Source organism: Oryzias melastigma, unplaced genomic scaffold, assembly GCF_002922805.2.
Source record: "Oryzias melastigma strain HK-1 unplaced genomic scaffold, ASM292280v2 sc00250, whole genome shotgun sequence".
Classification (NCBI taxonomy): domain Eukaryota; kingdom Metazoa; phylum Chordata; class Actinopteri; order Beloniformes; family Adrianichthyidae; genus Oryzias; species Oryzias melastigma.
This window is the reverse complement of record NW_023416890.1, coordinates 329,497-355,273: the sequence shown is the minus strand read 5'-3', so window position 1 is coordinate 355,273 and position 25,777 is coordinate 329,497. Positions and strand designations below refer to the sequence as shown.

General features: G+C 41.1%; 1 protein-coding gene across 3 annotated transcripts in view; it reads left to right on the top strand.

The window, feature by feature from the left end:
* The window catches only part of LOC112138827 (MAGUK p55 subfamily member 2), a 50,216-nt gene extending 30,724 nt beyond the window's left edge, over nucleotides 1–19,492 (top strand). For 2 of the 3 annotated variants that reach the window (XM_024261477.2, XM_024261473.2), the window contains 10 exons: nucleotides 35–142; nucleotides 11,303–11,422; nucleotides 11,517–11,648; nucleotides 13,934–14,036; nucleotides 15,632–15,721; nucleotides 16,690–16,758; nucleotides 18,007–18,168; nucleotides 18,398–18,600; nucleotides 18,824–18,952; nucleotides 19,078–19,492. In XM_024261477.2, coding sequence (XP_024117245.1) covers nucleotides 35–142; nucleotides 11,303–11,422; nucleotides 11,517–11,648; nucleotides 13,934–14,036; nucleotides 15,632–15,721; nucleotides 16,690–16,758; nucleotides 18,007–18,168; nucleotides 18,398–18,600; nucleotides 18,824–18,952; nucleotides 19,078–19,254 — 1,293 coding nt within the window. In that variant the 3' untranslated portion in view covers nucleotides 19,255–19,492. The remainder of the gene's footprint in view (nucleotides 1–34; nucleotides 143–11,302; nucleotides 11,423–11,516; nucleotides 11,649–13,933; nucleotides 14,037–15,631; nucleotides 15,722–16,689; nucleotides 16,759–18,006; nucleotides 18,169–18,397; nucleotides 18,601–18,823; nucleotides 18,953–19,077) is intronic. The other variant, XM_024261476.2, reaches the window with a different exon arrangement.
* The last annotated feature ends 6,285 nt before the right edge of the window (nucleotides 19,493–25,777 follow it).

Sequence of the window (25,777 nt, the reverse complement as noted above, 5' to 3'; positions counted from 1 at the left end):
TGATTTCTTTGTGAACTTATATATGATTTCACAGGGTGTAACGTTTAAAGTGGAGGGAGGAGACCTGGTGATAGCGCGCATCCTCCATGGTGGAATGATAGACCAGCAGGGCCTGCTGCATGTTGGAGATGTCATTAAAGAGGTCAGATTGATATTTCAGCTACAACGGTTAAGTTGACTCATAAATGCCAGCATCAAGTGAAGTGCTATAGTGTTATTTATAGGTTTATGTCCTGTATGGATATGTGTTTTTACTGACTATTAAACGGGAAGATTTTTATTTTGTCGTAGTCCAGTGATGACAAATTCAGATTCTTCTTTTTCTTTTCCTTTCGGCTTTTCCCTTCAGGGGTCGCCACAGCGAATCGCTTTCCTCCATCTAAGCCTGTCTTCGGCATCCTCCACTCTAACACCAGCCACCTTCATGTCTTCATTCACTGCATCCATAAACCTCCTCTTTGGTCTTCCTCTAGACCTCTTTCCTGGCAGCTCTAGACTCAGCATCCTTCTACCAATATATTCACTGTCTCTCCTCTGAACATGTCCAAACCATCTCAGTCTGGCCTCTCTGACTTTATCTCCAAAACCTCTAACATGTGCTGTCCCTCTGATGTATTCATTCCTGATCCTATCCATCCTGGTCACTCCCAAAGAGAACCTCAGCATCTTCATCTCTGCTACCTCCAGCTCTGCTTCCTGTCTTTTCTTCAGTCCCACTGTTTCTAGTCCAAACAACATGGCTGGTCTCACCACAGTCTTGTACACCTTTCCTTTCATTTGTGCTGAAACTCTTCTGTCACACATCACACCTGACACTTTTCTCCACCCATTCCAACCTGCTTGCACTCTCCTCTTCACTTCTTTTCCACACTCTCCATTACTCTGTACTGTTGACCCTAAATACTTAAACTCCTCCACCTTCTTTATCTCTTCTCCCTGTAACCTCACTCTTCCACTCTGGTTCCTCTCATTCACACACATGTACTCGGTCTTACTGCGGCTAACCTTCATTCCTCTCCTTTCCAGGGCAAACCTCCACCTCTCTAACTCCACCTCCACCTGTTCCCTGCTCTCACTACAAATCACAATATCATCTGCAAACATCATAGTCCATGGTGATTCCTGTCTAACCTCATCCGTCAGTCTGTCCATCACCATTGCAAACAGGAAGGGGCTCAGAGCTGATCCCTGATGTAATCCCACCTCCACCTTGAACTCCTCTGTCACCCCTACAGCACACCTCACCACTGTCTTACAGCCCTCATACATGTCCTGCACTGCTCGGACATACTTCTCTGTCACTCCAGACTTCCTCATACAATACCATAGTTCCTCTCTGGGCACTCTGTCATAAGCTTTCTCCAGATCTACAAAGACACAGTGGAGCTCTCTCTGACCTTCTCTGTACTTCTCTATCAACATCCTCAAAGCAAATGTTGCATCTGTAGTGCTCTTTCTTGGCATGAAACCATACTGCTGCTCACAAATGTTCACTTCTGCTCTTAGTCTGGCTTCCACTACTCTTTCCCACACCTTCATTGTATGGCTCATCAGCTTTATTCCTCTGTAGTTACCACAACTCTGCACATCTCCCTTATTCTTAAAAATGGGCACCATCACACTTCTCCTCCATTCCTCAGGCATCTTCTCACCACCTAAGATCCTGTTGAACAACCCGGTCAAAAACTCCACTGCCATCTCTCCTAGACACTTCCATACCTCCACAGGTATATCATCAGGACCAAGAGCCTTTCCACTCTTCATCCTCTTCAAAGCCCCTCTCACTTCACCTTTACTAATCTTTCTTACTTCCTGCTCCACAACCGTCACCTCTTCTACTCTTTGTTCTCTCTCATTCTCTTCATTCATCAACTCTTCAAAGTATTCTTTCCATCTTTCCATTACACCACTGACACCAGTCACTCCATTACCATTCCTATCCTTGATAGCCTAACCTGCTGTATGTCCTTCCCGTTTCTGTCTCTCTGCCTTGCTAATCTGTACAGGTCAGTCTCTCCCTCTTTATTACCCAACCGTACAAGTGATCATAAGCTCTTTGTTTGGCCTTTGACACCTCTACTTTCACCTTACGCTGCACCTCCTTAAACTCCTGTCTACTCTCCTCAGTCCTCTCAGTGTCCCACTTCTTCTTAGCTAATCTCTTACTTTGTATACACTCCTGCACCTCCTCATTCCACCACCAAGTCTCCTTATCAACTTTCTTTCCTGATGACACACCAAGTACACTCCTACCTGTCTCCCTGATCACATTAGCTGTAGTTATCCAGTCATCTGGGAGTACCTCCTGACCACCCAGAGCCTGTTTCAACTGTTTCTTAAAAGTCATGCAACAATCTTCTTTTTTCAGCTTCCACCAGTTTGTCCTCTTCTCTGCCTTTGCCCTCTCTTTCTTCATCTTCTTCACCACCAGAGTCATTCTACACACCACCATCCTGTGCTGTCTGGAAACACTCTCACCAACCACTACTTTACAGTCACTGATCTCCTTCAGATTACACCGTCTACACAAGATGTAGTCTATCTGTGTGCTTCTACCTCCACTCTTATAGGTCACTCTATGTTCCTGTCTCTTCTCAAAGAATGTATTCACTATCGCCATTTCCATCTTTTTTGCAAAATCAACCACCATCTGTCCTTCTACATTCCTCTCCTGGATACCAAACCTGCCCATCACCTCCTCATCACCTCGGTTTCCTGCACCAACATGACCATTGAAATCTGCACCAATGACAACTCTCTCATTTCCAGGGATGTTCATCATCACTTCATCAAGATCCAACCAGAACTTCTCCTTCTTTTCCATTTCACATCCTACCTTTGAGATATACCCACTAACAACATTGAACATGACACCCTCCATTTCTATCTTCAAACTCATCACTCTATCTGACACTCTTTTTACCTCCACAACACTCCTAACAAACTCCTCCTTTAGGATAACTCCTACTCCATTTCTCTTCCCATCTCCACCATGATAGAACAACTTGAACCCTGCTCCTAAACTTCTAGCCTTACTACCTTTCCACCTGGTCTCCTGGACACACAGTATGTCTACCTTTCTCCTTTTCATCATGTGAACTAACTCTCTATCCTTTCCTGTCATAGTTCCAACATTCAAAGTCCCAACTCTCAGTCCAACACTAGTGACTTTCCTCTTCTCTCTCTCCCTACGAACCCGCCTTCCTCCTCTCCTTCTTCCACCAACAGTAGTCCAATTTCCACCTTCACCCTGTCGGTGAACAGCACCGATGGCGGTCGTTGTTAACCCGGGCCTCGACTGATCCGGTATGGATATCGTAGGTCTGATTCACATATTTGATTTGGCAAAGATTTTACGTCGGATGCCCTTCCTGACACAACCCTCTGTATTTATCTGGGCTTGGGACCGGCACAATGAGACACTGGTTTGGGCCCCCTCGTGGCTACATTGACAAATTCAGATTCTACTCTATTTAAAAAAAAAAACATAATTATTATTCTTAGGGCTGTCAGATTTGTCGCGTTAAAAACGTGTTAATCTGACACGTGCTTGACGCCGACAATTTTTTTGACGCATTAATCGCGGATGTTTCTCATACGTGCCTTTCCATACCGCGCGCGCGGGCGTCCCGCCCTCTAACTCACCGGCTGTTCTCACTTGATCACGGGCGGGTCTCCAACCACCGAGCTGCGAGCTAAAACCGGCCGGCGCTAGGACCTGGAGAGCTCCTGCACCCTAACCCGGCTCTGGTTCGCGTCCAGTACCACGTCTGGTGGTACCGGCTCGCGTCTGGCGCCGCGTCCCGAGAGCTGCGGACCCCAGACGTTCCGAACAGCAAGCGTTTTAAATGTTCTGGAGGTTTAAGCGTGATCCAGCCCCAGCATAGCGGTCTGTCTGCCGGTATATTCATCCGTGAGCTCCTCTGGACATGTCGCGTCATCGAGCTGAAGCCAGAGAACGCGGCGGCAGTAACAGACTGTCAAACTATCCACAGTCAGTGTATCCCGCTTTTCTCAGTCTTTAAGGTTTTAAAAAACAAAAGTTAGTTGGAAATGATAAATCTCTATTTCATTTATTACTGCAGTTCAGCAGAGGAGGAAAAGATTTGGTCCTGACAAAAAATGAACATGAAAGTGTTATGGAAATTTTTTTTATTTTTATATTTTATATTTTATTTTTCATGTTTTTTATTTTATTATACTGAATGTTGATTGAAGTTTTGAATTTAAAATGCCCTTCACTTGCACTTGGGCTTTTGTTAGGCATTTTATGTTACAGCCTTTTATTGTTAAGAAAGTTTATCTCAATACAATGTTACAAAATAAAGTATTTCTGATTAAAACTATTAGTTTTGCCATTCTTATTTTCATAAATAATGTAGAACAGTTAAATTGTTAAACTGTTAAACTTGAATTCCATATTTTTTTCCTTAAAAAAAGGCCACATATCAATTTGCGATTAATCGCGAGTTAACTCGGGAAATGCGATTAATCGCGATTAAAAAATTTAATCGCCTGACAGCTCTAATTATTCTTCATAGTCTTAAAGTTAAAACAGCATTGTTTTCACGTCGTAACATCAGAATCCAAGATGGCCACACGCATGTCTTCACCACTATACCTACTCTTTTTGTAATGGAAGCTTTTGATAGCCAACCTTTTGTCTTTTGCTTCGATGTCTTCTAATTTCTTGGACTTCAGAGATTCAATTTCAGCACATAACTGAATTCAATAACTTTTTGGGGACTAGAGACTCAGTTTATTGCATAAAGCTGAAATCGAACATCCAACACGTCCTCCATGTGCTCTGTCAGGCATGAATACTTCTTCCAAGACTTTTCTCTCCCTTACCCGTTGGTTCCGTACAGCCTGGCGCTCTGGGCCTAAGGTAGACCGAAATCCCTGTCGGATCTGTTTCGGACCTTCGCGCTGAAGCAATCTGCCCGCAGAAGCCTGTCGCCGGGGCCCGAGGAAGGCAGAAAACGCTGCTGGATCTGGTTTGGATAACCCAGTGCGTTGCGTGATCCGCTAGGTGCGAACTGATCCCCACTGGATCATTCCTTTCCTTGTGGAATATTCCTACACCAGGCAGCAGGTCTACCGGCACAGCGAAGTAAAAGGTCGGATGTGCCTCGTGCTGATGACGAGCAGGCTGACCATCTGGAGGATTCCCGTTTTTCAGTCATAAATTCACTCGAAACAGAACCTACTGTAGAATCTTTCTCACTCACCAGCTTCCCTCTCCAGGCACCTCTGCTTCCTTTTTTAGAGAGCAACAATGAAGTTTCTTTTCCCACTCTTTTTATCATTGTCTTTCTCTTTTACTGGACCTGAAATCCCTCACAGTGACTAACTGCATACTGTATGATGTTCTTCTTCAAATGTTATTTATTTGTAGAGTGCTTTTTATTCAGATGAAACTCAAAGCGATTAACATAAAAGCAAATGAAATACACGCTAAAAACACAGTGTTAAACAAAAACACTCAAAGAAAAAAGGGCATCTACTCAAAAAAGTACCCCTTCCTCCACGTTTTCTCCCTCAACCCACCCAGTTCCCTATGGAGTGATATTTGTGCTAGCATATTGCAAGCAGAAGTCAGAGTTTTCAGATCAAAATTTTCCAAGTTGCAAACAAAATGTTAAGTGTTGCAAATAAAATATTTAATATTTGCTTTGAAAAACTTTTTTCTGCGTTTGCAAACTTTTTTTTGCACTTGCAAAAAATATATTTGCATTTGCAAACTTTTTCTCTCAGCGTTACTTTTGTGCCACCCCAAACAGCCTGCTGATTGGTCTAGGTTCTATCAGATGAGGGACTACACTTCTAAAAATGTTCATTCGCAAAAAAAAAAAATTAAGAAAAAAAAAAAAGTTTGCAAACTCAAAAATATTTTTTGTAAGCAAAAAGAAAAGTTTGCAAAAGCAAAAAAAAATGTTTTCAAGCAAATATTAAATATTTTATTTGGAACACTTAACATTTTGTTTGCAACTTAGAGGTTTTTAATCTCGCAATATGGTAGCACAAATATCATTCTATAGTTCCCCCCAAAATAATACTTGACAACAAAACTGCAATTAGACTCGCAATTAGACTGTCTCGGTACTGCTGTCCAGAAACAATATTACAGGAATCCATACAAGGCCCAGCTCTACGACAACTCTCTGTTAAGGGGTGGTGAACCCAAGATGCAGGAGACCAGGCTTGGTGACAGATACTTAAAGCATTTAATAAATGAACCAAAACATGACGAAAAAAACACGGAGAAGCAAAAATGGTGACTGAACTGAACCTGACAATGAGTAACTGAAAACCAGACACGTAAATAGGCTGGGGGCAATTAATTAACTTGAGACAGCTTTGGATCATGACAAATCTGAAACTGACTGACAAGGGCAACTTTGAACATATATAACAAACTAAACCACAAAATCCTCACCCTTGCTACTGGTCCTCAACAGGTTTGGTTAATACTGCATTGCTGCTACAATGGGAGCCACTTCCATATAACCTCACGTCATGATCAGAAGCAGCTTTATTGCAAAGTATGATTTTACTCATACGGGGAATTTTGTCTTGGTGACAATGGTGCATACATCCAATAAATCAAAACACAATTTAGTAAGAGAAGAAAAAGAAAAAAGAAACATTACAATATTAATATATCTACACAATTTGTTATTGCAGTAAAAAGCAGAATGCCTTTTAAAGGGTTAGTAATGGGCTGGGACAAAGCTAAAATGCGTATCCAGATATATTCCATATGTTCTAATGTATCAAAAATAACAAATAATTACCGTTGACAAACACAGGTTTTTGTAAATTTGACAAAATCAACGACAAATCACACTTGCATTTCGCCCTGCTTCAGAAACGGCTCGATTTGGGTCACGTGACGCGTTGACGTCATGTGAGTGAGACAGCGCCAGCAGCAGAATGCAGGCGGACCCAGGGTGTCTGCAGATACATGTATGTGTGTGCGCTGCGGCAAAGTTTAATTCTGTAAACATCTGTGTTATGGTCCGACGGAGTGTTAGGGCCACCCAAAAAAATATAATAATAATAAAATTATGATTTTTAAAGTCGTAAATTTACGAGATTTACAATCGAAATGAGCCTATTGTGAATGAACTCTGCGAGCAGAACCAGACCGACTAAACTGTGAAAAGCTTCTGATTTTAACAGGTAAACTGAATGTTTAAAACATTGCACATGTTTGGAAGTTTCTTTGTTTGATTTGCAGTTTATTAATCATTTAGCTAACGTGACAGACTGTTGTCATCCCCTGTTGTTGTTGTGTGTTGAAACGGGACGATTCATGTGAAGAACGGGGCGTACGGAGCACTGTTTACATTCTCCTTTGGTTTCTGCGCATGTCAGAGACATACAGTAAGGTAGTGAAAGAGCTTCTGGGTATGTGAATAAAGTGATTAAATAAGTGAATAAATAAATAAATAATAAACTGGCGGACGGTCCTGCAAACATGTCTCTAAGCTCTTTATTTTGCATATGAAACTACATTACCGACCCGGATAGTCAGCTTCATTGATGATTTGATTTAGAGTCGCCAAAAGGTTCCGATCTGTAAATAAAGCATCACGAGATGCTCCACGTCTTCCAGCTTCAAGCATGGCTCTGATAAACTGACAGCTTTCGTTTCCATCGGCATTCTCAGCGTCACTGTCAGTGTCATTGCCATTGTGAGCTCTTACTTTCCGCGCTGCCGGCTCAAATTGATAGGGCTTTACAGTCCTCAAACCACAAGCACACGGCGCCTCTGAATCAGCGTCACTTCAGAACAAATGTTTCCACAATCTGAGTCTGAAGACAAAATTGTGGACCTTGAAATATCGCCGCTATCGCTAGCTCCAACACTCAAAGGAGAAGCCATCTTGCTATGTTTACCCCTGTGACATCACACGCACCACGTGACCAAAACGGAGCTTTTCACCCAGAAAAGACAGGTTTGCCAAATTTGGCCGCAAAAATGCCTATGCAATAGTCCTTTAGCTGCCTCCAAGAGCACACATCCAGACTACGCTTGGGAGGGAGATTGCAGGAATGCCGAGGTCAAGGAGGGATGAGCAGCAGTTTTCGTCTCCACACACAGCTGTCTTTCACACTCTGTAGAAGCGATATGCCAAGGCAGCGCCATCGGCTAGGGGAGATCCGATAAGATAAAATTGTTTCAGGCACCATCAGTTGTTTTTGTACTGCAGGCTGAGTCCTTCACTGGTCTGACTGAGTCTTTGAGGCGAATTTTAAAATGGGCCGGAATGTGGGCAATTTAGACCAGTCTCCCTTCAGTTCAGGCAGTAAGTCACTCCAAGTTGACATCCATCTTCCGCACAAGTTCAAGGGTCGGGAGCACTCTGCTCAGATGGGCAAGAGTGACAGACTGCTTCTGATCCACTTGTGAAAGTCCGACACCAAGAGTCTCTACTTCCTGAAATAACTTCCCAAAGAGATTAGACTGCTCGCCTCTCACCGTCTTCAGCTCACTTTTAGCGACCATCACCTCGCTTCTCATGAGCTTCACCTCCGAGACCACCTGAAAGTTGAGATATCCTCCGATCCCAATAGCGAGAAAACTTAAAAATCAGGAACACAAGTTGTTCTGCCTCCCCAATATGGCATGTTTTTTGTTATTAGTTTAATATGGTTTTAATTGTTATTTATTCTTGTTTGAGGCAATAAGATTAACGTTTCATTGTAAAGTTCTAAGTATTTTGTCTTACGCTGCCCTCTAGTGGCCATATGTGGTATGATAAGGTGGGGTCAGCCTGGGAAAACAGCGCCGGATGCGTGCAGGCTGAATGTGCGCATGCGCTGAAAGGAAAAGCTGATTTATGTATCCGCAACCTTGTGAGAAGCGATGATTTTTTTACAAATTAAAAAGTGGCTCAAGAAAAAACGAGTTTGGGAGTTTTTGTAGCCCTTTATGTTTAGCTCGCTGCATAAGCTGAATTAGTGCATTTGGCTGAGGGCAGAAGACAAGTAGATATACATCTTCAACATCTTCCACAGACAGCTGGGCCAGACACATAAGCCTCCTCTTGCCCCATGGATCGTTGGTGTATCCAGCCGCATGGGTTCTGTCTGGGCAGGAGGGGTCCGCTTTCCCTTTCCTTAGTGTGGAGTACATTTTGTCGATCGCATTAAAAGACCAGTGGATCAGATCCATTTTCAGAGTTCAAAAAGCAGAAGAGTAGTCGAGGGCAAAAACAGCAGCTCACAGGGAGACAAACGGAAGCCTTGGGAGCAACACAGGAGGGGAGGAGAGAAAAAAAGTGCGTCTGTCCTCGGCAAGAGCCAAACACGAAACATTCATTATGAGATGCGTTATGACATGCTTTATGACATGCGTTATGACATGCGTTATGACATGCATTATGACATTCATTATGACATGCCTCATGACATGCCTTTTGACATGCATTATGACATTCATTATGACATTCTTTATGACATGCCTCATGACATGCCTTATGATATTCATTATGACATTCATTATGACATGCATTATGACATTCATTATGACATGCATTATGATGTTCATTATGACATGCATTATGACGTTCATTATGACATGCCTCGTGACATGCCTTTTGACATGCATTATGACATTCATTATGACATTCTTTATGACATGCCTCATGACATGCCTTATGATATTCATTATGACATTCATTATGACATGCATTATGACGTTCATTATGACATGCATTATGACGTTCATTATGACATGCCTTATGACATGCATTATGACATTTATTATGACATGCATTATGACATTCATTATGACATTCATTATGACATTCATTATGACATGCATTATGACATTCATTATGACATGCCTCATGACGTTCATTATGACATGCATTATGACATGCATTATGACATTCATTATGACATGCCTTTTGACATGCATTATGACATTCATTATGACATTCTTTATGACATGCCTCATGACATGCCTTATGATGTTTATTATGAAATTCATTATGACATGCATTATGACATTCATTATGACATGTATTATGACGTTCATTATGACATGCCTCATGACATGCTTTATGACATGCATTATGACATTCATTATGACATGCCTTATGACATGCAATATGATATTCATTATGACATTCATTATGACGTCCATTATGGCATTCATTATGACATGCTTTATGACATGCATTATGACATGCCTCATGACATGCCTTATGATATGCATTATGACATTCATTATGACATGCCTTATGATATGCATTATGACATGCCTTATGACATGCATTATGACATGCATTAAGACATGCATTATGACATACGTTATGACGTGCATTAAGACATGCATTAAGACATGCATTTGACATGTGTTATGACATGCATTATGACATGCATTTGACATACTTTATGACATGCATTATGACATGCATTAAGACATGCATTATGACATGCAGTAAGACATGCATTTGACATGCGTTATGACATGCATTTGACATGCGTTATGACATGCATTAAGACATGCATTTGACATGCGTTATGACATGCATTATGACATGCATTATGACATGCGTTATGACATGCATTAAGACATGCATTAAGATATGCATTATGACATTCATTTGACATGCGTTATGACATGCATTATGACATGCGTTATGACGTGCATTAAGACATGCGGCATGACGTGCGTTAAGACATGCATTATGACATGCGTTATGACATGCATTATGACATGCATTAAGACATGCATTATGACATACGTTATGACGTGCATTAAGACATGCATTATGACATGCGTTATGACTTGCATTATGACATGCGTTATGACATGCATTATGACATGCGTTATGACATGCATTAAGACATGCATTTGACATACGTTATGACGTGCATTATGACATGCATTATGACATGCGTTATGACTTGCATTATGACATGCGTTATGACATGCATTAAGTCATGCATTATGACATGCGTTATGACATGCATTAAGACATGCATTTGACATGCATTAAGACATGCGTTATGACATGCATTATGACATGCGTTATGACATGCATTATGACATGCATTATAACATTCATTATGACATGCATTATTACATGCATTATGACATCTTGGCCAGGTCACCCTTGGAAATGAGATCTTGATCTCAACGGGTCTTTTATCTGTTAAAATAAAGGCAATAATTGTCCTTTAGAGGCCTCTTTCAGAAATTTAAATGACTTAAAAAAAATAATCAAAAGAAAGTTGCATGACTTTCTTCGTTGTTTGGTTTTCCTCTCTATCTATGCTGCAGGTGAATGGACGGGAGGTTGGCAGGGACCCGAGAGTGTTGCAGGAGGAGCTGCAAGCAGCCAGTGGGATTGTGGTTCTAAAGATCCTGCCCAGCTATCATGAGGCAATCCCCCCTCGACAGGTGGCTGAGCTCTCCTGCATGTTTTCTTTAAAGAACCTGTTCATTGTTAGAACCACTGTTAGGAACTGACAAGTGGAGACGTTTGTGCCTCCAGGTCTTCTTCAAGTGTCACTACAACTATGACCCAGAAAATGACAATCTAATTCCTTGTAAGGAGGCGGGCCTAAGGTTTCAAGCTGGGGACATTCTGCAGATTGTCAACCAGGACGATGTGAACTGGTGGCAGGTGAGTGTGTTCGCCTTGCAGAGTGTTTGCACAAGCAGTGATTTATTGTTTCATGCTTGATTTTATTGATGGATAACATAGGGCCAGGCAATTTGGCCAAAAAATAAAATATCTGATCTTTTTTCATTCCAAATTATATTTTGATTTTAATAAGTGATTTGCTCTAGTTTTTACTTTCTTTAACAAAAATTACTAAACAATTTTAGGTTGTTTGGAATTGGCCTGAAACACAAAGTACAACTAAAGAAAAGATGTACAAATGTAGAAGAAAGCAGCAGGTGTTTTGTGAGCTACCGCTAGCTTGAGCTCTCATGAAGAGAAACACTGCACACTCTCAGCAGAGCAGTTCTTGTAACAACAGCTTTGAAATGGCTTTGATGCTCCAAGTTCGAAGTCTCAACACCAGTCACCAAAATCTGGCAAGTTTGGCCAGCAAATTCTGACATTATTTTACAGAGGCCGAGGTTCCCCGCCCCCTCCCGCCAGGGAGGGGGTGGGGACAGAAGGTCGTAGGTCCACCTTCCTTGTGTGATGCATGCGTGTTTGTTTGTTAGAGTGTATATTTGTGGTGTTAGAGGTGTGTGTACTAAAGGGTACAGTTAAAATTGATGAGAAGGCCTTAACAGGGCATCTCCTGATTGCTCACAGAGATGCCCCATCTTCTTTTACGTCCGGTCCAACCAAAAAAAAAAAAAAGATACAAACTGATCAATATAAATAAAGTTTAGCAATAAATACAACGGGGTTTATACTCAATAAATCCCTGTTGTGACAGTAAAATCTGCCCAACACTAGAGGCTCTCAGCCCGCATCTGTTTGCTCAGCTGTTAGACGGGACAAGTAAAAAAAAAGAGTAATAATTTTAGGAGCTGAATAAAAACATCGATACACGTTTCCATTTCTTGATTCAGAGAATCTCCTAATAAGGAGCAGTAACTGTCCCGCAAAAGAAAAGTCGCTGCTCTGTAACAGACTACCCGGTGGCATCAGGGGACGATTGTATGGCAAGCCAAAAAGACGTGCCACATTTTACAGATAATAATAATTATTTTAAATGTTTAAATGTTCCCACAGTTAGTTTCAATAAAACAAGTAATACCAAAAAATTATTTTAACTGTTTTATTTATGATTTAATTTGGACATTTGGGGGTGGGATGAGAACATTTGTATTTTAAGGGAACTCCAGATAGATTATGTATTTTCAACACTGTTTTTAAACATTCTTTTAGGTCAGTTTTTGTAGATTTGGTCTAAAGACATGCTAATGTAATTAGAAACTCCATGTTTTAACATTTTGTTTGTGTTCAAAGTTTAAAGATGTTTTGTTTTAATAAATAGACCTCAATGATTAAATGTTTTGATGTTGCATATATAAATATTGTGTGTGAAGTACTTTATATGCTTATTGAATATATGATTTGAAGCGTTTCCACAAATGTATTCAGCTTTTATCTTGTTGTTTTTGCTGTTTTTTTTTTTTTTTTTTTTTTAAACTTTTTACTGATCCAAAAAATGATCTGAACCGTGATTCTAAAACCGTCACACCATGAAGGTAAAAGCTTGAAACTGTGTTTGCATTATTTTAGGATGAAAAACATTTTGTTTATTATTATTATATTTATGTAATTATTAAAAAATATTTCACTTTGCTATAACGCCTGAAGTTGTCCTTGCTTGCTGTTGTAAGAGTGTCTTAATGTGAACGCAAAAGTGAAGATTATTGAAATGAACCCAAAATATACTGAGTGGACCTTTGTATGAAGGCTATTTTTAGAACTAGACCATTGAAATCTTAACTGGTTACCCCTGACATATAGCATCATAGCATGATAGCATCCATGTGTATGCATTGTCTCCAAATCAACACTTTAATTAAATTTTCTGTTGCTGCTGTAAGTCCATCAGGATCATCCTCCAGTTCTGATCCTGTTAGAAATCCCCTCATGTCCCGCTCATAGACATATACAGTCAATGGTCCCACTGCTTCATTAGCTAAAACTAAATGCTGACAGAGGTGAAAGCGGCTTTGCTTTCTCTCTCTTTGCCTTGCCTGCTCTGCCTTTGCTAGCTGCTGCTTTCACATCTGCACTTTGCGAGAGATGGGTGAGCTAACCATACTCTGTGCAATGAAAGGCCAAGGAAGCAGAGAGTTGGGAAATAATCTTGATTTTCCAAAAAAATAAATAGTAAAGGAACAATAAATTTGAATGAATCGACTTATCTCTCAGCTCTCGGGTAACATTGGTTACAGTTGGGTATCTCTGTGTTCTTGTGTGTTGTGCAGGCCCGCCATGTAGAAGGAGGGAGCACAGGGCTGATCCCGAGTCAAGTGTTGGAGGAGAAGAGAAAAGCCTTTGTCAAGAGAGATGTGGAGTTGATGCCTGCAGGTAGCTGGATCAACTTTGATATTTCCATGTTTGTACTTTTCTGCTGCCCAACATAGAACATCCGCAGGATGGAAACAGACATGCAAGAGCTGCTTCTCAACCGTTAGCAGTTAATTAAACAAATATGATGAAGAGTCTCACTTTCCCCCCGCTTTTTTGCGTTTCTTTATCCGCAGTTTCACGTATTCACAGATTTTTTTTCAGTCAGTGACTCTTCTGGTTTGTCACAAAAACTCTGACAACTCAAGATACTTGTAGGAAACTTTTGCTTCCAACAGTGCTGCTTGAATTTCCCAGGAAGGGAGCGCAGTTGAGTAGCAAGCCATCCTGTCCGCTATGCACACACACGCACACACCCACAGGCGCGTACACACTCACAGTGAGCCTGCATGGAGAAATGGCATCAGCTCAGAAATATCCTGATAATCGCGGAGGATGATTATCATTCAGGGCAGCTGTTTATTATGGATGAAACACAAAAATTCTGGATAGAAATGCTCTCTTGTACTTAACTAAGGAAGGACGAAGCACGTTCTTTTTTACAATAATGATTTGAAAATGTGTTTCATTTGCAATAGAAACTGAAATGACCTATGAGCTATGCTGTTGGTGATAAGTCTCAAGTTGGAACACATTGAAGGCAGCAAGTCAAAGGGTTTCCACTGTTGTACAGAACGGAGAGAGCCATGAGTTCTCCCTTTAGTTCTGCTCTTTTGCAGCATTCATTAAAACAAACTGAATATGTGTCTGGTTGTTGTCTGCTAACAGGATTGAGAGGTTCTTCGTGGCAGCTTTTACTTTTAATTTGAACTACTTGAATTACATGTACATCTTTGCTGCACAATGAGCTTGAATGTGTATTTTGTGCACAACAGATTGCAGGTTTGAACAAAAACTTCAGCTTTTGGGGGTCTGAAAGGAGCCCGGTCACTATTAGAGTCTGGCATCTAAAGTAATGAACACCTGTTAGACCCATTGGCTATTGGAGACAGGACACAATTGGAAGATATATCATAATGTACATTTAAAATGAAAGAGTTTCACAGTTAGCTCTGCAGAGAAAGTGTGTGGGTGTGTGTGTGTGTGGGTGTGCGTGTGTGTGTGTGTGTATGGGTGTTAGTGGAAGGGTGCTGGCAGCATGGACTACTGATGGAAGGGGCTGTTCTCAGTTTGCTAAGTCAACTTGTGAGAACCCGCTTATACAGTATATTTATGTGGGTTGGGAGGGGCTGGTGCTCAAAACGCAGGTTTTTAGAGGACTGCTCAGAAATGCATGAATGGATCATAGTGAGGAATGAACATTATAATACAGGTAAAAGCTAAAAAAAATAATTGAACGATAAAATAATGATACTAAATTTAAGTGTGCATGGATAAAGCTGAAATAATACAACTCCTCCCATATGCCAGCAAAAAAAAAGAAAAGAAATTCAGAAAAATGAAGAAAGCTGGGTATTGTGTTTCTTCTGATGATTCTAATGACTGCCACAAGGGTCGGCTGCCAATTAACTTACTTTAGCTCTAAGTTATCTTTCTTGTTTTTTGTTATTTTCCATGCATTTTCTGAACCCACTATATTTCCTTATGGGGTCTAGAGGGTGCCAGAGCCTATCCCAGGAACTGTTGGGCGAAGCTGCCCTGGAAGGCTGACTGGCGAGCGGACAGCGAGTGGTGGTGGCAGGGAGGTGGGGATCCCTCCGCTGCCTGACCAGGCGTTTTTGTATCCTGTCAAAGAATTTATTATTATTTACAACGACAATTAAGGTCTTTCTGACCTTCTCTGTTCTTCTCCAGTGACATACCTTCCATACCTCCAGAGGAATGTTGTCTGGAAAAACTGCATTTCCACTCTTCATCCTCTTCAATGTCTTTCTCATATCATTCTTACCCTGGACTCACACAGCAACCATTCGGGGTCCCATGCAGAGTTGTCACATAACTTGAAAAGTGCAACAGAAACCTTCACTGTATTTAATCACGTCCAATCTCTGAGATCTGGCCTCTCCGGCGCTTCAGATCTGCTGTGCTTGGTTCAAATTTTTGCCAAATGCTGGAGTTGAGTCTGAGCACTTTTGTGAAGTTAGGACTACTAACGACCTAAACCAGAAATCACGCGAGTGAAGTAAATGCATCCAGTACATTTCTCAAAATCAAACCTATTTCACTGTTCTTGCTGTTTTCACCATGTTTTAAACATTACGTCATCATGACAACCAACTCCTGTCTCCTTATTTGTTACCCAATATGTCGAGTATGAAAGTTCCTTCTCTCTTTCCTTGCCTTTTTTCTCTTTTCTCTGTACTTATATTCTTCCACCATTAATTGTCTATCATCCAGGAGGTCAACAGCACTGGTAGCAGCTGTTTTAACCAGGGACAAAACCGGTTTGGTATGAAAGTTCAGTTTGTGATTTGCCTTTGGTTTACGTTGGATGGCCTTCCAGACACAACTCTGAGCGTTTCGGGCTGGCACGTGAAAGAATTGGATTGTGTTGTTTAATCATTGGTTGCACTGATTAATCATCAAACTGTCCCAGAATCTCTTGAATGGCATTTTGACTATTTGTTTCCCAGCAGATAAAAAAACAACTTCACTTAGTCTGTGAAGAACTGTCAACTTTTTAACATTTATTTTTTTGTGTTTGACCGTTAAGGGAACCTCTGTACTGCTCTTGGAGTGAAGAAGAAGAAAAAGATGATGTATGTTACCACAAAAAATGCAGGTAAGTCCTCTATTTCATTACTGACAGCAGTAAGAACCTGTGAGAATTCAAAAAAGCATCCTTTCACTTCAGCTTTGTGCCTCTTGACAAACGTAAAGTGTTGCTTTACTGCACAGAGCTGCTTTTCTCTGGGACAGAATCATCTGATTTACATGATTTGTGTGAGCACTTTACTACTGTATGGTGTTGCATTTTAGCGCAACATTTAGAATGTACTGGATTTAAATTAATTTTGCAAACAGTTGAAGCTTTGCAGTAGCTGAAAGAATGTCAACACGGAAGCTAAAGCCCCAGTGTGAAAGTATTTTGGGAGAATGGCAAATACAGGGGAATTTTGAAGGTCAACTGTTGCAGTTTTGAAGATGCATTTAAAATATTGCAGTTTATCCCATCCTATGCTGTAGGTGAAATAATTCAGGTGAATTGGGATTGCTAATGTGGAAGACTATTTTTTGAATGCAGTGTTCCCTCATTATATTGTGCTTCACCTTTCACGGTCTCTTATTTTTTTAAGCAACTCTGCAAGCTTTTTTTTGTTTGTTTGTTTGTTTGTTTTCTAAAACACTGCTGCACTGTTCTGCGTCCTGATTGGCTGCAGATCTTGTCAATTAATCTCTTTCATGCTGTGCCTCCTGTACAGAGATGAGAGTAACTGAACCGTACAAAACAAGAAATATAAGAAGATATTAAATGAACTGAAAATGCCAGTCAGCTCTGTTCAAATTTTGATCAAGAAATTGAAGCTGAGTGGTTCTGTTGAAGCCAAACAACTGTAATGGCCAAAATGGCCTATACTTGGGTAGCACTTTTCTACCTTCCTCAAAGGCCACAGTTCCATTCACTGTTCACCCATTCACAGACTGATGACAACTCCACTGGTGAACACTAGTGCCAACCTTCCACGAGAGGCAATGTGGGGTTCAGTGTCTTACCCAAAGACACTTTGACACATGGATGGGGAAGGCAGAAATCAAACTAGAAATCTTCTGATCAGAGGTTGACTGCTCTACTGCTGCGCCATGGACCACCATGCAAAAATTCCTGCCACAACTAAGCAATTGCTCAGCACCTGTACAGTTGTGACTAAGCCTTTAGCATTATCTCTGGTTTGTTTCTGTTAAGGGACCATGTTTTGTGTCTATGAGGTGTTTCTGAAAAAATGTCGGGTAGATGTGGGTGGATTTTTAGTGATGTCTAATGTGAGACATTTCCGTACTTTTGTCTACTGTGCTTTTTGTTTCTTTGCAGAGTTTGACCGACATGAAATCCTGCTATATGAAGAGGTTGCCAAGGTCCCGCCTTTCAAAAGAAAAACTTTGATTTTGATTGGTGCCCAGGGTGTTGGCAGACGTAGACTTAAAGCCAAGCTCCTGCTCAGGGATCCAGAGCTTTTTGGGACCACAATTCCATGTATGAATGGATGCCTGTGCTCCTGCTCAGTAGTTTAGTTTTATATCTTAAGTGTTTTGCTGTTGGGTTTTGATGCTGTTGTTATTCTGTCTAAATTTTTAAAGTGCTTAATGTTAATTGATTTGTGGAAAAAGTCATATAACATTTTAAATATTTCTGCTCTTAGTTTCTATGTTAGATGGGACTAATTATGAAATAACAAAATCTGATTTTTTTTATATTCACTCAGACACTTCAAGAAAGCCCAAAAAGGGGGAGCGAGAAAGTCGGATGTATGCGTTCACCAGCCGCAGCAAGATGGAAGCTGAAATCAAGAATGGCCGTTTCCTTGAATATGGAGAGTTTGAGGGCAATCTGTACGGTTTGAAGATAGATTCCATACATGAGGTGGTTGAGGCAGGACGCATCTGCATCCTAGATGCTAACCCACAGGTAGGTCTGTTTACAAAATCCAAACAAATTGCTGATCATGGGGGCCGGAAGCCCCACAAGCACATCAGAGTTGGACTTTTTCATTTCAGTGATTTTAGAATTTAGACGTAGTAAAGCTGTTTCTGGTAACTGCACATGGTTCTGACTTGTGTGTTCAGTTTTCCTTCCCTCTGAATCTCAAGAAGAGTTTCCTATGTGTTTGTCTCACCTGTGATCTCGGCAGTCTCTCAAAGTGCTGCGGACCTCAGAGTTCCTGCCATATGTTGTGTTCCTCCAAGCTCCAGATTTTGAGGTGCTGAAGGCCATGAACTGTTCAGCTGTGGAAGCAGGAGTGGATACCAAGACTCTGACGGTGCAGTGCTTTGCTATTTCATCACACTCATGCGAACAAAGTTGATGTTTGCCATCATAGCTTCCTGAAGCTGAGCGTGATGCTTTGGTTGAGGACTGAATGCAGTCTAACGGTTTGTGTTGCAGGATGATGAGCTACAAAGGACGTGTGATGAGAGCAACAAAATCCAAGCGGCCTATGGTCACTATTTTGACCTCAGCATCGTCAATGAGAACCTTGATGAGACATACCGCAATGTAAAAGCTGCACTGCAAACAGTTTCCAAAAATCCCCAGTGGGTCCCTGTTACGTGGGTGTTCTAAAAAAACTCTAAGGTAGCAGGTGAGCATAAAGCTCAGAGGTAAAAACACAAATCCTGAAGGAAGTCCGGGACGTGGAGAGCACATAGTTTAGTAAAATTTAATTTATCTTAGCTTAGCTTACTTTAGTTTAGTTTACCCAGAAATCTTGCTCAGATTGAAAACGCACACATGGCCATACTGATCTTAGTTTCCTTGTTGCTCAGCTTATCTTGATTCTAATAAAACACCTACTTTTTAAGGGTTTTCTAGAAATGAATGTTGTTCCACTCCAGATTCAAAGTGATGGGGATTTTCCTTTAATATCCACTTCATTTTACCCAGAGCATACAGTCAGTAGAAAGAGAAGGTTGCTTAGTATCAGGCTAAAACATCATTGGTTTTAGGGTCGCAGGCAAAGTAATTACTCAGCCAGTGTAAAAATATCTGTACTTAGAACTTAGAAATTATTCCAAGAACAGTGTTCTCTCGTTCAATGCGTTTTAAAAATAACCTGCGATAAGTGAAATCTGTAGAATTGGACAATGTTTTAAGGCCTTAAAACTCCTTACTACACACTCTATGGACTTTTCCTAGATACATACACTGCTCACAAAATTTAAAGGAGCACTTTAAAGAAACACATTCGATCCATCAGATCTCAATATGAAGTTGGATATCTATACAAATAACGACAGGGCAGTGTCTTAGGAACAAAAGGATGCCAAGTCTTTTAATGGAAATAAAAGTTTTCAGCCTACAGAGGCTCAATTGTGTAGTCACCATAAAATCAGAGTGAAATGAAGATGTGGCAGGCTAGTCCATTTTCTTCCAAAACTTAATTTCTGCAACTCAAAATGCTTTTCAGTATCTTGTGTGGCCCCCTCGAGCTTGTATGCATGCTTGACAACGTGGCGGCATGCTCCTAATGAGACGACGGATGGTGTCTTGTGGCATTTCCTCCCAGATCTGTGTGAGGGCATCCCTGAGCTGTTGTACAGTCTGAGGAGCAACCTGGCGGCGCCTAATGGACCCAAACATAATGTCCCAGAGATGTTCTATTGGGTTTAAGTCAGGGGATGGTGAAGGCCATTCAATTGTTTCAATTCCTTCATCCTCCAGGTACTGCCTGCATACTCTTGACACGTGAGGCCGGGCATTGTCGTGCATTAGGAGGAAACCAGGACCTACTGCACCAGCGTAGGGTCTGACAATGGGTTCAAGGATTTCATCTGGATACCTTAAGGCAGTCAGAGCACCATTTCCTAGGCAGTAGAGGTCTGTGCGTCCCTCCATGGATATGCCTCCCCAGACCATCACTGACCCACCACCAAACCTGTCATGTTGAACCACGTTGCAGGCAGCATAACGTTCTCCTTGTCTTCTCCAGACTCTTTCACGTCTATCACAGGTGCTCAGGGTGAACCTGCTCTCGTCTGTGAAAAGTACAGGGCGCCAGTGGTGGACTTGCCAATTCTGGTGTTCTTGAGCAAATGCCAGTGGAGCTCCACGGTGCTGGGCAGTGAGCACAGGGCCCACTACAGGACGTGGGGCCCTCAGGCCACCTTCATGAAGTCTGTTCCTGATTGTTTGGGTAGAGACATTCACACCAGTGGCCCTCTGGAGGTCATTCTGTAGGGCACGAGCAGTGCTCAGCCTGTTCCGCCTTGCACAAAGGAGCAGGTATGGGTCCTGCTGAGGGGTTGAGGACCTTCTACGGCCCTGTCCAGCTCTCCCAGAATAACCACCAGTCTCCTGAAATCTCCTCCATGTTCTGGAGATTGTGCTGGGAGACACATTAAACCTTCTTGCTGCAGCACGTGTGGATGTGCCATCCTGGAGAAGTTGGACAACCTGTGCAACTTCTGTAGGGTTAAGGAATCTCCTCATACTGCCAGTAGAGATAATTATCAAGCCAAAATCAGCACGAGTGGAAAACCAGCCAAAAAAGATCAAGAGGGAGAAACTTGAAATGACCTCCACATGTAACACCAGTCCTGTTTGGAGGGTTTTCTAATTGTTGCCACTGAAGTGCACCTGTTGTTAATTCCATGAACACCAATACAGCTGAAACTGATTAACGAGGCCCTCAGCTGGTTAACCAACCAGAAAATTATCAGACAGGTTTAATTCAATTCAAGCCAGGCCCAATAAAAAAGTGTTCCTTTAAGTGAGCAGTATATTAACATTTAAACACTGTTCTCTCTTGTTTAAACTCTCAAAGTTTAAACCTTCATAGAAAAATAGCTCTAGTATTACATAATAAAAACAAAGATCTGATTGAAGATTTATTTAAATGTGTAGAACTGGACATATTCTGTTCAGGAGACACTGCATGGTGGAGATTAAGTGAATGGTTTACTTATTCTAATTTGTGCTGAAGAAAATTGCAAAACAGCAAGACCAGGAATCGCATGATAGTGAGAGAACACATCACATTCTGATAGCATTCAAGGACTATTTCATTCATTGGTTATTTATTACAGTGATATTTGTATTCGTCTTCTTTAACTTTTGTCCAAAGACATATTTTTTGAAACATTGTGGCTTCATCAAAGAGCATCGACACACATGCCCCTCTTTCCATGAGGTATACTTCATATGGGGCTGTAGCTCTGGGTTTAATGCACCTTTAATAAACATAGTTTGTCCGAAATTAGTTAGTTTAAACAATTGTCTTCTTTGCAGAATGATGCTGCATTACCTTCCTCACATGGAGTTGGGGTTGTAAAATTATCACACCTCCACTGGTTTGTTCCATCATTCCAAGAGCTCATGTGAAGACAGCCACAAAGAAATCCACAGCATTATTGCAAATACCATCTCTCTTTCAAAAATAAATAAATAAACAAACATTTTAATCTGGAACTTGTCAAAATTAAGACTGTTGTGAAGAGCGTCTGTTATTCTACACTCACTGACCACTTTGTTAGGTCCACCTACCCAGCCTTCAGAACGGCCTTAATCCTGGTTAGCAGAGATTCTACAAGGTTCTGGAAGCATTCCTCAGAGAGTTTGGTCCATGTTTTCATGACAGCATCACAGTTGCTGCAGATTTGTCAGCTGAACATCCATGATGATAATCTGTTCCACCACATCCCAGATGTTCTATTGGGTTCTGGTGACTGTGGAAGTCATCAGAGTCCAGTGAACTCATTGTTCTAGAAACCAGTCTGAGATGATTCCAGCTTTATGACATGGTGAGAGTAGCATCAGAAGATGGTACTCTGTGGTCGTAAAGGGATGGACATGGTCAGCAACAAGACTCAGGTAGACTGTGGGGTTGGAACCAAAACCTTTCATGTTGTTGATGTAAAATTCTGACCATCTGAATGCTGCAGCAGAAATAGACTCATCAGACCAGACAATGTTTTTCCATCTTCTATTGTCCAGTTTTGGTGATTCTGTGTGAATTGTAGCCTCAGTTTCCTGTTCTTAGCTGACAGCAGTGATTCCTGGTGTGTTCTTCTGCTGGTTCATATGGATGAAGGTTGTTGTGTGTTCAGAGATGATCTTCTGCAGACCTCGATTGTAACCAGTGGATCTTTGAGTTCCTGCTGTCTATCAGCTGGAACCAGTCTGGTCATTCTCCTCTAACATCAACAACCCACAGAACTGCTGCTCTATGGATATTTTCTCTTTTTCTGACCATTCTCTGTAAATCCTAGAGATGGTTGTGGGTGAAAATCCCAGTAGTTCAGCAGTTTCTGAAATCCTCAGACCAGCCGATCTGGAACCAACAACCATGATACGTTCAAAGTCGATTCTGGCTCCTGTCTTCTACATTCTGATGCTCAGTTCGAGTTGCAGCAGATCTTCTGGACCATGTCCATGCCTAAATGCATTGAGTTGCTGCCAGAGTTTCACAAACTAGCTGAATTATCAAACTGCCTCTCGTGCATTAAAAACTGGCTTGGATTTAATCAATTACAACTGAGTAAAATGAAAACGGAAACTTTAATCATTGCCCTAAAACCCATAGTGTCTCATATTAAGCAACACCTTGGTTTCCTGGACCCCACGTGCAAGTCTTCCCTCAGAAACCTTAGTGCCATTTTTTAAGCATTCAATGTACCCAGACAAGCATTAAGAAACATCTCTAAACTGAGAAGAATGATTTCCAAAGGTGACATTTTATTTCTTCTCTTTTAGAATATTGCAATTCTCTTTTTACTTGTTTTAATAACTCTACAGTAAAACGCCTACAGTTGGTTCAAAATGCTGCTGCAAGGCTTTTCAAAGGAACCACCGAAAGGTTCCACATTTCCCCAGTTTAATCTTCATTGCATTGGCTCCCTGTCAATTATAGAATCGATTTTAAATTTTTTGTTTTGACTTTTAGAGCTCTAAATGGACTGGCTCCCGATTACATTTCCCAACTGTTGGTCTCATACACCCATACACTGTTCGTTTCTCAAACTTGAACCTACTCAAGGTCCCGAAACGTTGCTTTTCAGGCAGTAGCCCCGAGACTCTGGAACGCCCTCAGCTCCTCTCTTCAGGCGGCCGCTTCAGTTGAATCTTTTAAGAAACAGCTGAAGACGCTCCTTTTTAAAAAAAGCTTTGAACTAAATGATCTTTTACTCTGTTTTATTTATTCAATTTTTGATTTTATTATGTTGTTCTTGTACTCTGGAAAGCACTTTGTGACACTGTATGTGAAAAGTGCTATACAAATAAAGGTTACTTACTCACATGTGATTGAATGATTAAAAATTTGCGTTAACGAGCAGTTGAATAGCTGTACCTAATAAAGTGGCCAGTGAGTGTAGATTTCACGTTTTAGTGCAGATGGAACAAGCGGCTGGGTGGCTCAGTGGGCTAGGTGAAGGGCTGGCACGCAGGAGCCCTGGGTTCGATTCCTGGGTTGTCCACTAATCCCCACCCAGATTGGGTCTCTAGGCAAGACCCTTGACGCTGCTGCCTAACTGGGTCCCTGTGCCCCTCAAATACAGGGTTGTGTCAGGAAGGGCATCCGGCGTAAAAACTCTGCCAAATCACTGATGCGAAACAGTGGGTGCTGTTACGCTGTGGTGACCCTGAAAGGGATAAGCTGAAAGTGAACTACAGTGCAGATGGAACAACATGGTGCTGTTAGACTTTAAGGATTGTGTCTTTGCACATATGAATGAAACACAGATGAATGCAAACACTCTCTGCAGGGTTAAAATCCTTCAAAATAACAATTCTGAAAGCATGTGAGCGCACTCGAACCTGAGTTCTGTTTGATTCAGACGGCTGTTGATCTTCATGGATGCAGCCTCAGATTTGTCATTTTCTATTATAGTTTGGGGATTTCTGATCAAACATTTGTGTTTTAGCAATCTTCAAAGAGTGAATGCTTCAGACAAAGCTGTAGATGTCAATGTTTCCTCTTCGTAAATTCCGTTTCAGATGTCTGTGTGCCAAAAATAGAAACTTCTACTGCAGCTACTCCGTCCCCCTGGGATAAAAGAGACGTTTTTCAAACAGAAATCTGACAACAGTACTTTGTCTTCACATCATGACAGATATAATTAGTCTGTGTAAAATGGTTTAGATTCCTTCTAATTTTTCTAAATATATTTTTAAAATAACAAGTTAGTCTAGAGGCCGTAGTGTTCCTCCTGCAGGGAAGAAGGTGTTTTTAAAGCATCAATTTCTCCTTTTTAATTCATGGCTGCAGTAAGAGTGAGTTATAGAAACATTTTCCTACTTTTGCCTCATGATAAATTAATTCAAGATGAATTGCAAGTTTATTGGGGAGCTTCTGGGGATGGTATTTACAAAAGGTTCATATAAATTGTTTATGGACTGAGCATGTTCTGTAATATTTTAAGACTTTGTTTTCCACCTGGAGGAAAATTAGTACAAGGAGGCAAAGATGTAGAAATAAGAAAATCTGTAAAAAAGTAAAAAAAAAAAAAAAAAATGTTTTCCATAAAAATGATTCTTCGCATTTTTTTCAGCCTGAACTTCCCTGTAATTGTGCCAATAATGACATTCCATTCGATTTTGAATAAATTATTGATGTGAGTATTGGAGGTTTTTTTATCTTTTTTGTGTGCATTTTACAGTTTTATGAGGAGACTTTTATGCCTGCGTCATGCCAAGACTGAGATAAATTTATCCAAGTGTCAAGGCCAGACGCAGACTGGATCCACACGAGGAATGGAGCTGCCCCCACTGGAGGAAAACACCAAAAATGGGAAACCTGCCTCAGAGCACCGGATGTGATGAAGAGGCAGGGACGTTTGGATCCATAAGCAAATGGTTTAATGGACAAGGGCAAAACATAAGCGTGGTCAGAGTCCAGGTGTGGGTCGAGGCAGGAGGCAGGCAGGTAACCAAGGAGACAGGCATAGATCAAAACCAGGAGCTGAAACAAGGAGAAACGCTCAGAAATGTATGCCAGGCAGTACAAGACTTGGCAATGAGGTGGTGACAGCAGCCAGACCACACTGAAAAAAAAATTATTTTGGATTTACATAAAAAAATTATGTACAGCGGTTGCACATAATAAAGTTATGTTTTTTAAAAAGATTTTTTTTACATAAAGATTTTATAT